The 13,221-nt window shown below is 44.2% G+C and overlaps 1 protein-coding gene across 6 annotated transcripts in view; it reads right to left on the bottom strand.

The window, feature by feature from the left end:
* TSC2 (TSC complex subunit 2) overlaps window positions 1-13,221 on the bottom strand; it is a 31,335-nt gene that overhangs the window by 2,351 nt on the left and 15,763 nt on the right. The window contains exons 26-41 of one of the 6 annotated variants that reach the window (XM_042864010.1): window positions 12,138-12,269; window positions 10,252-10,416; window positions 9,498-9,650; window positions 9,201-9,313; window positions 8,504-8,725; window positions 7,469-7,684; window positions 6,273-6,341; window positions 4,249-4,409; window positions 3,588-4,090; window positions 2,687-2,762; window positions 2,464-2,550; window positions 2,040-2,226; window positions 1,412-1,551; window positions 1,131-1,209; window positions 683-774; window positions 319-417 (exon numbers count right to left, since the gene is read on the bottom strand). In XM_042864010.1, the coding sequence (XP_042719944.1) occupies window positions 319-417; window positions 683-774; window positions 1,131-1,209; window positions 1,412-1,551; window positions 2,040-2,226; window positions 2,464-2,550; window positions 2,687-2,762; window positions 3,588-4,090; window positions 4,249-4,409; window positions 6,273-6,341; window positions 7,469-7,684; window positions 8,504-8,725; window positions 9,201-9,313; window positions 9,498-9,650; window positions 10,252-10,416; window positions 12,138-12,269 (2,494 nt within the window). The remainder of the gene's footprint in view (window positions 1-318; window positions 418-682; window positions 775-1,130; window positions 1,210-1,411; window positions 1,552-2,039; window positions 2,227-2,463; window positions 2,551-2,686; window positions 2,763-3,587; window positions 4,091-4,248; window positions 4,410-6,272; window positions 6,342-7,468; window positions 7,685-8,503; window positions 8,726-9,200; window positions 9,314-9,497; window positions 9,651-10,251; window positions 10,417-12,137; window positions 12,270-13,221) is intronic. The other 5 variants (XM_042864011.1, XM_042864015.1, XM_042864012.1 and 2 more) reach the window with 5 other exon arrangements.

Raw genomic sequence — 13,221 nt, 5'->3', positions numbered from 1 at the left:
ATACTCACACTCCATTTGGTCAGAGCAGGACAGGTTACTCAGTACAGCTTTTCCTACATTCTCTACTGCAGTGCTGAGCACAAGCAGATCTGTCTTCAAATATCAGGGCTCCCAGTGCAGTTGCTGCAAGGGGAGCTGTTTGGAAGCTCGCAAGTCCCTACACTCCTTGTTCCCACAAGAGCTGGATTCTAATCTTCATACAGACTTTATTCCTCCTATTTGTCAAGTTCTGTTAGCTGATTCTATCTGCCTTATTTGTAACAACGCTTCGTAAGGCAGAGATTAGTTCTCAGCATCCCTGCAGACACCTTCACTTACCCGGTGCCTCAGCCGCTTGATGTGCCGCAGCCGAGCGATCCACTTGGAAGGGTAGGTGTCAGTAGGGTTGGATCGACTGTGGTGAACCTGGGAAGCCATCTGGTTTGGGAAGAGTGCGGAGAAGCAAGGAAAGAGAGAATGCACATTAATATAACCATGGCAATAAAATCAACTGAATGTTTCAGTCCAGTCTGACAGCAGCTGAAATACAGCTCTAACTGTTCACGTTACTGACTCGAAGGTCGACAAATAACTGAGGCAGAAAGTTGACTTGCTTTAGCAAGCCCTTCTTGTCTCCTTCATATCTGGTGAAGGAAGTTGCCAGCTGAAAGACAGAAGGTCCCAGAGAGCTCAGGGTACTCACGTTAGCATGCAGGGCCATCTGACGGGCAACGAATGGCAGGTTCTTGTCAGAGATGATCTTAGCAACACTCGTGTCTACAAGCCCCTCCATGTCTTTATTTTAAAGGCAAAACAAAAATTCTTGTCAGTTAAGAGAGAAGATGAGGACAAAAAGTTGCCAGTAACTAAACCTGAAGGATTGCCTCACAGAACCTCAGAACTTCCCACCAAGCACCACAGCTCCAACTGTGACAGACAGAACTTACACTGCAACTGAACACAGCTGACCCTATGGCTGCTCTATAGGGGAAGATACAGAATGTATACAGATGTTGCTATGCAGCAAATTGGTTTCAGAGAGTTCCTCTTGGAAGCATTTACTTTTGGAATGCAAAAACATTGCAAAGTGATGTCCATTATTGCACTGGCAATAAAAAAAGACTGAGGAGAAATGCTGGGGGGATTCCTACCTTTTCGACATTGCAGTGTGACCAGGTTGCAGTCGTAGTCAAGTGGTGTTATGATGACATGAACAAAATTGAACTGGCCCTAATGGGAAAACAACAAAACAGTCAAACACACGTTACTGGCAGCTGTCATGACTCTGTTGAATGCCGTGTGCTAGCATGCATAAACCCACCAAGGCAAACAACCTCAGTTCATGATCACTGTTTACCCAAAGAACACGTCAAATCAAGGTTTTACAGCCAAATGCCTGTTTTATAACAGGCCTGGAGGTAAAATCCTGTACCTTTATTGTTCCCAGTTTGAAGTCCTCACCAGAATCATTGTAAACAATAGAAACAAAATCATTCCCAAGGTGCCTCTTCTTGTCACAGCGATATTTATCCAAATCCTTTGTGGGCATCAGTGTAGCAATGTGAAAAATGGCTGAAGAGGAAACAGAAGGACCCTTAGGCTGAGCTTAGCTGCAAGCAGTAATGTTTATCTCAGCATTTGCCTGAAAGACAAAGTAGTATTGGCAGCACTGTAATGAAAAGACCACACTGTGTTCCCTTGACAGGTTCGTCCCCGTTTGTGACAGCTGAATCCAGTGCTACTGGACTGCTCCAGCAGTAGCTGAGCACAGAGAACAGTGTGCAGCTCTGCCAGGGAAGCACAGCATCTGCACCTGCCGCTCTTTGGTGCTGCCCTCCATGGTTCGCTCCAGCAGCTGGTGTCTTTTTTTTTACAGAAGGCATGTATGCACCTCTCCTGAACTCACGGCTTGCAGAGACTTCAGAGAGATAACAGAGGGAAAACACAGCCCCAGGTCATCCTCACTGCACCCTCAGAATGGAAAAGGTTTGTAGAAAGAGGCTCAGTCTTAAAATGAGAAGAAATCAGCCTTCCACTTCTGCCTTCTGGAGATACCATACCTTGCATGATGTCATCGTGCCAGCAGTAGGTAAACTGCCCGTCCTCCCCACACACATCCAGGCCACCGAGGTAGATTTTATCTGGCTGGCAGTCTTTGAGCTCGATGAGCTTCCCTAAGCCTGTCAGGAACTCGGTGTAGCGATAGGAGCCGTGCTCATTTGACAGAATGGCAATTTCATTGTTGCTCTAGGAAACAAGAGCACAGAGCCCCACAATGAATGCAAAGAGCACTCCATCAGCATGAGTGATTAGGCCACCACCTCCCCAGAAGGGATTCACACAGGCACTGATTTCTAACACAAGAAACTAAGGAAAAGCTCAGCTCCTGCAGCAGCAGTGCAAACCTCACTGTTGGGGTAACAGTGCCTGCCCTTCTGCTGAGATGGAACCATCAAATGCTGAATGCACCTGCATGCAACTCACCTGGCCCTCTCCAACGTACAGCACTGCGATCTTGTGGGTGTCATACGAGGGAATTTGATCCAGGAGCTGCACCGATTTTTCAAACGTCTACAATCAAAACATTTGTCACATCTTTAAAAGCAATCATCTCCCAACACCCACTGCTCTCCCTAAAATGTTAATGGGGTTGGAAAAATTAACTACAGGACTTAAAAAAATAATAATAATAAAAATCCTTGCCTACCTCATTTGGCAACAGGAGGGGCTTGTTGTTTTCATCACCAAAGAACGGGGAATGGTACAATTGTAAAAACACAAAGCTAAGGGAGAGAGGGGAAAACATGTTCTGTTACCATAAACTTTCAGTTCATTTTGACCTGCTGCATATAAGAACTTTCTGTAAAGAATTAAAAATAGGGGCAATTAAAATTCTAGCAGAGTATTACTCACCTTCTAGAGCCAATGGGTGCCTGACTACCTATGGCCTATAATAAACCCCTGTCACAAAAAACAATCAGCATGTCAAAACAGTGGCAGCTGCATAAATTCCCCATTCAAAAGGCAATCTTCACTTGTAACAAAGGAGCAGGAACACACTGCTGCCTCACAGTTACATGGGGTACTTCCAGCCTGCAGCACAAATGATTGTACAGACACTTGCACTTTACAGAATGATCTTCCCCTCATAAGATGAAGATTGTCTCAGAACACAATCTGGGGGAAAACTGAATACCTGAAGTTCAAACTACCATATCCTATCATCTTCCTTTTTCATAGTATTTTGCACGTGACATTTCCCAAGCAGCATGATGGGCAATTCATCCTGTTCGCAGCAGTTGACTCTATGGGACCTGAATAAACTGGGAACCACTTAGGAGACATATTTCCTAAGATTGCAAAGTTAATTTGGTGATAGTAGGTTCAACATCTCTATATTAAGGCCTGAGAAGACAAGCAATAATTATCTTTTTAACCAGTTACTGTTTTGTAGATCCCATAAAACCCACAGACACATTGGAACAAATCCAGCCACGGCTCCAGCAATTACAAGCTCATTAGCTCAAGTTCCACATCATAGAACTGTAGAACCATTAAGGTTGAAAAAGACCTCAAAGATTATCTAGTCCATATGCTCCTCAACATACCTTGGGTTTATTCCAGGTACTTTCTCAGCATTGGTGGCTGCTGTTCTGCTCTTGAAGGCATCTCTCTCCATCCTCTTCCCTCTCCGTGATGGGGCAGAGTCAGAGATGGTGTAACCCCTGGGCCGGTGCCCAGATGGGGAGCGTGGAGAGGTGGTGGGGCCACTGCCATCCAACCCCCCCGAGCCCACTGCTCTGGTGTCCTCACCCTTGCTCAGCCAACTGCCCAGTCCTTCCCCTTCCAGGTTCCCAGACTGAGATTTGGACTTCACTTCTGTGCTCAGCCTCCTTGTTACTTCTCTGCCATTTGCATCCTTGAGGATCTCCTGCAGAGTCTGCAGCTCGGGGGAAGAGCTCGACTTGCTGAGCGGCTGGGAGGGCTGGAAGGAGAGCTCCTCCAGTGCCCGGCCATCCTCTGCTGGCAGCACTCTCCCAATGGGAATTCCGCCCTCCACCAGCTCGTCTGACTTCAGAGATTTTTCATCTTGGCTAGAGGTCGAGGATGACTTAAAGAAGAAGAAACAAATACAAACGTTTTTCCTAATTCACAGAGCAGCAGCCGACAACAGTGACACTGAGGCAGCCCCAGGCAGAGCACAGACACCTCTCACACCTTTCTGAGGACAGGGCTGAAACGTAGCGCAGAGCCGCCGCTGCTGCTTACCCTGCTGTAAGACTCCTGGGCTTTACCAAACCTTTTCTCGCTCAGGATCTGCTCAGAACACGACGTCTCAAAATCCTCACTCTCTGGAGACTCAGCTGGGGACTCGGTTTCCTTCAGCTCCATTTCCAAGGGGCTCCCTTCCTCCAGCACAACCGCAGACTCTACCAAGACACAATGCAGAAGAACTGAAGTCTGCACAGAGGCACGGACCAGCAGGCCCCCATCCTTTCCTCTCAAGCACCAGCCTTTTCCCTACGGGATCTCAATGGAAGGCCATATGGAATGAGTGGTCTGGTTCTTTGATTTCGTGTTTTATCACACTTGCTCCTGCTTTCCCTTTTGTACAGAATCACTGATCGCCTTACCCTCATAGCAAAGGGCTGCAGCTGCTTTTGTCAAAACAAGTGCAGTTGTTTCCAATTGTCACTGATGAACAAGTAGGGGACAGAATGAAGGAAATGGGACCTTGTACATCAATGCTCAGCTATCAGGACACACAGGAACTACAGAGGTGCAAGAAAATACAAGACTGGTATTAAAAGTTCATCATCATCCAAGCAATGAAGACATCAGTTCTATGCAAGTATGCAAAATACAAGTTTTTCTTGTACACTCCTGTGCCTTGTAGTGGCCTAGAAGGAGGTAAGACGTTTTCCTAGGAGCCATTTCCTTGCAGTTTGGCAGTTTTCCTAGTATGTCTCAGTAGAAGCAAACTAGTTCAGCCCTAGATATGTGAAAGGACAAGAGAGCAAGAGTAAAACATGCACTGCAGCAATACTGGGAAACCTGCATGTGGCATCTGATCAGACAAATGGTTAACAAACCACACTGACAAGAAAGCTCCTTGGAAGCCCTGTCTGCGGTGGAGGAAGCTCTTGCAGATTTAACCTTGTAGCTACTCCAGGCTGTGCCCTGACCATAGGGCTGAGTGTGACCAAGGGCTCCTCCTGGCCTTGTTTTTTGTCCTGAGGAAAAGGCTGGAGAACAGGAGGCTTTCCATTACGCACACAAGAGACTGGAGGACCAATCTGAAAGGCCAAGATTTGTTTTCCAAATTAAAAAAAAAAAAAAAAAAAAGCACACACAAAAAATAAAAATAAAAAAATCAGCAAAACATTAAAAAAAAAAAAAAAAAGAAATCACTAAAGCAGCTTTTCCTGGATTGATTTCAGGTCGCAGGACCAAAAGTTATTTCAAAGAAGCAATTAAGAGTTAGCATTGCACACACATACCTTCTAAAAAAACAAACAAACAAAAACCAACAACCAAAACACGTGCTGATCTGGTTAGCTGTCCAAGCCAGAACACACCTGCACACACCCAGCATTTCCAGGCTCCTCTAGCTCTTGCATTACTGCCAAGATTGCCAGTGCTTTTGAATAAAGTGAGCAGTTGCTAATTATACTGTAGGTGGGAACAATATGAGCAGAGAGGAAAAACATAGAACAATATTTTACTGCAGCATCGCTACGATGCTTTAAGAGGCCTAAGTCAAAAAACAACAGTGGTTAAGAATACCCTGGTGCTCTACAGAGAGTTTTCCACTGAAGGAAAGAAGGCAGGAGGAAATGTATGCACACACACGTACATCAGCTTCTTTTATCAGATTCTGTGTCCCATTTTGGACTGAGTAGCACGGGACTTGATTTCTGTCCCATTGGATACGGCATGTTCTTCTCAGAAGTGAGAGCTTCTGCCTTTAGCAAAGCATTGAGCCAATTGTAAAATGAAGCTGAAAATAAATGATTACTTGAGAGGCCACTGAGCTCTGTGCCTCACAACTCACAATCCACCCCAGCTAAAAGGAAAGGTGTTTTTAAGAAATTATCTGCACTTGCAAATGTTGCATCTGGCTTGGACTTCTTCATGCTAGTCAGGATCCCATTTGTTGAGAGTAATGAGACCGGGAACAGACAGGAGACATGGAAGGGAAAAATGAAGTATGAGGGATATATTTTCTATGAATCAGAGGTGTTCTTCTATGGCAATACTTTTTTTTTTTCCTTAAAGATATATAAATATACCTGCCCAGGATATGCTCCTGTGCAACTTCCCTTGACAACTGGACTGGTACATGGAAGAGAAAGAGGCCACTGCAAAGGGAAATCAAGTGAGCAGCTACATCAAAAGGAAGGAGAGACTATATGAAAAAAAAATAAAAATTAAAAAGCACAGAGTTTAAAATGTAACCAAGAGCCTATTTAAAAATAAAAATAAAAAAATAAAATTTAAAAAACAAAGGAAAGAACAAGCTGGGATAAGCTCACTAGATGCAAAGGGATACTTCAAGGGTGCAAGGTTTCAACACGAATAAGAAGGCATAAACACATCCAAACAATGCAGACTCAAACTGCTCTCTTTGGAAAATGCATCTTTTGAGTTACAGAAACAGAAAATTGCTCAGTGATATCCTAGCACACACAGAACACTTGCCTGAGCTTTTCCTGAGCTATGTGCTTTTGGCAAAAGATCACTTTTAAATGCACAGAAAAGCCTGAGGAGCAGGAATGACCTAACCTCTTAAGGTTAAGTCATGACAGTCTGACAGTAAAACTCCTTCAGAACATTCACTTGACTTGTTGCAGCTGGCTGTCTGCTGCAGAAGTCGAGTTAAGAAGAACAAGGCCCAAAAGACTTTATCACAGATTGCCAAAGGAATGGCAATTAGGGGCTTCTTTTAACTCACCAGTTAAGGCCTATACACCATAGTACTGGCATTCTACTATCACATGTAAAAGCCAGTGGGAACTGGCCCTAGCTGGCAAGGCTGCATAGGCCACCTTCCTATGAACACAGCACTGCCAGTGCTCCAGAAAAACTGTTAAACTGAACATAAATGGATGCGCTGCATGGGAAGGTCTATCCAAACATGGGATGCTCAGATCAACGCCAAACAAATAAGAAAGGCAAAAGATCCATGACTTTGTTCATTTCCATTTGGCAAGCAGTTATCATGGAAGACATAACTCCTCCATAGAAGTTCCACTGCTTCCCTCTTTCTTCAAGGATGAGAGATGCTTTTCTGATGGAACATCAGAAGCAAGGAGGTAGGGAATGTTGCATTGCAAACCCCCAAGGAGAAGAATCCATTCCCCTTCTCATCTGTGTTATTCCTCAAGCTACTAACTTACTGTTCAGGAAGATCTGCCATAAATTCAACAGATGTGAAACAGCCTAGTGGCAGCTATGCTAGACACAAAGCTGCCTTGACATCTCTCACCTGTGTTGGAACGCTGGAGAAGCGAAGGCTTGGCTGTCCCAGTGGCCAAGCTGGAGGAGGGGACAGACAGGGACTTGTAGAGAGCCGTTTCTCGGTGCTCTTTAAAACGCTCTGCAGCCATGAGTGCATTGGACAGCTCTTGCAGGGGCATATTGTTGATGTCTGAAGAAAAGGGACTGAGCGGGTTCTCCAGACTCATTAGCCAGCTCGTGTTACCTGATGAAGACAAACAGGGAAGGGTGCTGAGTAATTTCACTCCAGAAAGTTCACAACTCACATTGGGAAGAAAAAAAAAACCAACAAAAAAAAGCACAAATTGTTTTGGATTATGTAAATAAAATCCAAACAGTGAAAGTTCTCAGTTTCTCTGACGCTTGGCAGGATCCCTCCACTGACTTCTAATTTTCAGTATGGAGCTCCCAGTACTTCATCCTCCACCCCAAGCTCTTCAAAAACAATCCTTGGTAAACTCATTATCACAGCAGGTTCCCAAAAGTGAAATACTCAGGTATTTTAATTAACAATACTGAGTCAGTTATTTTGCCAGGAAGGGCCTTCCAGCTGAAACTGACAATTCCCAGTTAATGTACTGCAGTATTCAAGAATTTTGAACTTCAACATCTGTCATTACTCCTTCCCTAACAGCAGACTCAACTCTGCAACTGCTCTGGCCATAAGCTTCAACCATCTTAACTCCAGCATGGGAAGATGAAACACACTGTAGAGAGATTGTCAAGAAAGATCACGCACCAGTGTCAGTATCAGCCTTACTTACAGACAGATAAACCACGATACACAACTTCTGCAGTAGTTCATAAACTACAATTATAAATCCTCACGCCAATCTTTTCACAGGTCTTTTGGAGTTAAAAACAAGAGTGGTTTCATAGGATCAAATATAAGATAAATTGCTTTAAAGAGTCAGTAAGCAATCAAAGTGATCAATTTGCACTAAAAAAAGGATTTTTCCTTTTCATCTGGACTCCAGTTTCTCAGCAAGCCAGAAGACCTCATTCCATACCCAGATCACGATACCTGTGGGTCTGCGCACGAGGATTTCTGCCCAGCCCTGTGTCAGCAGTGGGACATAAGCAGCTAAGTTTGCTTTTTCTTTCTGCAGAGGTGTCTGTGGAGCAGGATTAGTCTTCTCTGACCGAGATGCAGGAGCAGGGGGACTCTGTGTCCCTTGGGAAGTCGAGCCACCAGGAAAGTGGGAGGCTGTGCTGTCTAAGGCACCAACACGTAAGGCATGACCACCTAGCAAGACAGGCACAGAAGGGAGAGCCATGTTCAGCTGATACTAAGGATCTTTACAATAAGTACTTACTAGCATAGTGAACACAAAAATATCAGAGAAATTTCATAAATACAAAAAAATATTTATGAAAAATATCAGCAAGTCTGTTGAGATCCTCTAGCAGTTTTGCTCTTAATATTGGGAACCTAGGAGAGCTTTACCTTGCATCTGTTTCTTATAAACAATAAGGTCTGACAGATCTAGGCGATCCTCATTGCAAATGCTATTGCAGTGAGACTTACAACAGCTGCCAATTTTCCTGAGACGAAGGCAAGCAGGAAAAATACCAGCACTACTGAGGCCAACAGCTGCTGCTACCTGCTCACTATTAAATACCAGACAAGTTCAGATTCTCAAATGAGTTTAGCAGTAGGTGCTAGAACACTTAAGCCTGCAACACAGAGCCAGCAGTTAGACGCCAGGACAGGAATTTACCAGACATGGATCTGACTCTGTTGCGAGAGCTTCTGCAAACCTGCTGCCCAGCTTGAGATTCGAGTTTTGCTGGAGCTTCTTTAGTTTGTCTCACTTGCAAAACAGGGTCTGAGCTGGGGAAAAAGAAGATATCAGTGACACTGAGAGAGGAGTTGGTCATGATGAACAAATACAACAGTCCCCTTACAATAACAGGAAAACCTTTTAAAAACAACAACAACAAAACACAGTAATGATGGTCAACCATTCAAGTGCCTTTGTTAGGTGGAAATTTCTAGAACTGGGAGCAGTAATTACCCTGATTCTGTGCTGCTTTGGAGATCTCCAGAGTCTAGGCCAAGCAAGGACCTTGTCCCTGTTCCGACACTTGTAGTGATGGTCACCAGCTTGTTGCCAACCAGCCATGTTTTTGTCCTTCCTCCAGCCAACAGAAACTCACCCACAGGAGACCTAGAAACACATTTGTGATGAATGCAGCTCTCAGACTACAGAGCCTACACAGACAGCTGATTTCCTCTGTGTAGGAGATACTGTCTGCTTTTCTCCTTTTTATGGCATTTTTAGCACTCCTCAGTCAATTAACACATTATCCATCAGGACAATGGATGATCTGACTTTAGTAACAGCAGACAGTAGTACTACTACTACAATCCTGGACACAAATTACAGAGAAGTAAGGGTTTGTCTGAGCTACGTGTCTCCCTGGGAGGGTTTAACACAATAAAAAAGTGCCCTTGATTTGAAGCCAGCTGACACGATACCCAGCTCTGTAACAAAGACTGTGACCATCCAGCAAGGCCAGGGAGCAAGTCAGTGCTCAAAAACAGCTCGCCTCTGGGGGCTGCACAACCTTCAGTGCATTCCCTGGATGGCTGAAGGCTCAGGACAAGATTAAGCTAGAATGGACTGCTCTCATCAAACTTTGTATTCACACAAGCCAGCTTGAATCTGCAAGAAATGGGCCTGTCACAATCTCAAGGATGTCACAGCAATTTTCCACTAATAAGATGAAACACAAACTTCAAACCAAACCACCCCTCCCATCACTGACCTCTTAGGCACCGCGGTGAAGTTGGAGAAGACGTATCGGGCCATCATATCCAGACAAGTCTCAGTGAGTTCCAGATGGAGATTTTTTAAGTTGTCATCAGCCTGAGCCATTGAATTTTCATCTGCAGAGCCCAAGCTGGAACTAGTGATGGATGTCTGTATCCGACTGGAAGAGAACATTTCCAGCTGACAGATCACACTGCAAAATGTTTGTCCCCATCACCCAGCAGACAGAAGGACGCAGAACCACCTGCAATACATGCATGTGCCCCAACAGAGAAGTGCCAGACAGTAAACCCAGGATGTAAACAAAGTATTTTTGGATCACCCTCATGTTGTGCTTCCTAGATTTTTACTGGAGAATGTGTATTTTATCTTGAGACTGAGAAACATTCAAATAATTCAGCTGAGTGAGGCCAGTTCCCTCAGATGTCAGGAGGCCCATGGGCAAGGACACCAAGCAACCAGTGAGTGCAGCACCCTGCTTGGAGCTCACTATTCTACAGCGAGGGCAAGCATCCTGTGACATAAGCAACCTGCTGAGTTCCCCAGGCAGTGTGTTGCCCATGAGCCATAAACTGCATCTTTCTAGACTTCACTTTATAACATTGTGGCTTCCTTTTTCCTCTGCTGCAGCTCTTCCACCTACTGAACTTTTTTCTCCAAACTAGTTCAATTGATACATAAAATCAAATGCAATTTGAAACAGAAAAAGATTGCACTCCGAACGAGACGTTGGCAGAAGAGTAGACAGCAATTCTGCCTTCCAATTAACAAAATCAGCAACACAGTTTAAAAAACTTGCATTGGATTGGGATGTTTTTATAACAAGAAATCCTTATGCCATTATAAGGAAAAGGTACACTGAGATGCAGCCAAATTTTTGCAACACAATAACTTACTTGGTATCACTAAGGTTAAACGTCTGAACTTTTAGTAGCTACAATTCAAATAAAAACAGAAGAGAAGAAAATCACCTGATAGTTTAATGAGGACATCACAGAATTAAGTGCCAGAATTATATTCATAATCCAGCCACTTCAGCACACTTCTCTTGGCTGACATATAGTCAAAGGCACAAATACAGGCAACAAAGTTCTGTGGATAGGAATCCTTATGGATTGAGGCACAAAACTTCAAGCTCAGATTTCCAACCAATGTATTATTGACAGAAATTTAACACTCAAGGGAAATGATCCAGAAATGGGTTTAAAAAGCTAGCACAAGCCATTTCATCTTTTATGGGAGAAAAATCAACAACTTTTGTGATTAAAACTTGTTTTCTTTAGCAATGAAAGCAGTAGCTTCACATTGGCTAAGTGTTCTAAGAGTACAGTTCACCTTTAACTGCTCTATGGAGACACAGATGAAAAGGTTTTTATTACCTCATATTTTGGTCAAAATACTTCAGTCAGCTGTGTCAAGGAACAAATCCCAAACCCAGAACCACTGCTCTCAGTTTGGGAGGAGGGCCTGTCAATCAGTTAGCAGAGTACCACCAGCCCCTCCTGTGGCATCACCGCTTCGAAAGGTGTAGTTTAACTCTGATTTTCACTCACTTGCACAGAATGCAACGTTTTTCTTTTTCCTTTTTCCTCTCCATCACCACCTTTACTTTGCAAATAGATTTGTTCCTAAAGCACCAGAGCATAGGGAAAGCAGGCACACACAACACGGGGTGATGCGACCACTTGACAGCCAGCGCTAGGAAGCCACGGCTTATCCGTGATACCTTTCCAAAAACCAGTCTGTAGCTAAGATCAGGTTTGTATTGCAGAGTCATGCAAGCATCCCACATGCAAATCCACCCTGCTACCACCCACCCTTGCAGTAAAATTTCCAAGTGCTGAATTGCTCTTGGATTCTCCCCATTTAAAGTGCCTCTACCTGCGGACCACATGTTCAGACACACTGATGCTGCGGGATCGGAAGGCATCAACTGCAGAGGATTCTTTCAGCTCTTTCACTGGAGGAGAGTTATTCAAGCCTTGCTTTGCATTTTTTGCTAGTCTTAAACTACTAGGTGGAGAAGCACCAAGCCCCAAAAGAGGTCACAGGAAGGGAGGAAATCATTGTAGGGATGTAGGTTGAAAGGTCACAGGTCACAGGGTCAATATTGGGGGATCCCGGAGGGTGATGTAAAATAAAACAAATGCCAAAAAAGGAAAATAAAAATTAAAATGTACAAACAAGCAGAGCTGAAAGCTTTAAAAAGACAAACCACATTTTGAAAACAAGATTTTAAATGTGCTACGAAACAAATGAAATTAGTACAAGTTAAAACAAAACAAAACAAAAAAGCTGATTGAAATGACAGTTGGAATACTGAACTGTTAAACAAAGGCAAAAGCATCAAAATGCTCACTTGGCATAAATTTCTCAAGCCCAAGATGTTTCGTGCAGTTCGGCCACCTCCTCTTACCTCACCTCACTGCTTCAGGACACCACAAACACTGACTACTTCCACAAAGATCCCCAGATCTTAAAGCGCTTTTCCAAACCCACGCAGCAGCGCATTCTTCTAAAAGAGAGACAGGGATCTGTCTGCCCATCCCTGTGTTGTTAGGCCTGGTCCGAGATTGAGCTTCAGCTGAACCACAAAAACGTCCCAGGGTCAGAGAGAGGCGTCCCCTGGCTCAGACCTTGAGACACTGGGGGATATGCAGCCCATCTGAACGAAACTGACACTTCCTGCACGGTGTGGATGGAGGGAGAAGGGCAAACATTCCCTTGGCTGCTGATGCATGTATTTTCTGTCCCACAAGCTACCTTATTGCAGGTGGCACACAAGTAACCTACTTGACTTGCAATTGAAACAGAAAGAAGGTAAGCCTTCACTCTGCCTGGTGCTAAGCACATGTGGGAGATGACAGCACTTGAATCAGTCACAGCTGAGACACATGCCTTGCTGAGTCCAATCTGGACATAACAGTTGGTCCAGCTTTTTACATCACTGTACATAAAATACAGA

This window comes from Lagopus leucura, unplaced genomic scaffold (assembly GCF_019238085.1).
Source record: "Lagopus leucura isolate 7727_CA_CO unplaced genomic scaffold, USGS_WTPT01 Super-Scaffold_760, whole genome shotgun sequence".
Taxonomy (NCBI): domain Eukaryota; kingdom Metazoa; phylum Chordata; class Aves; order Galliformes; family Phasianidae; genus Lagopus; species Lagopus leucura.
Note: the sequence above shows the minus strand (reverse complement) of the source record. Positions and strands in the feature narration are given on the sequence as shown.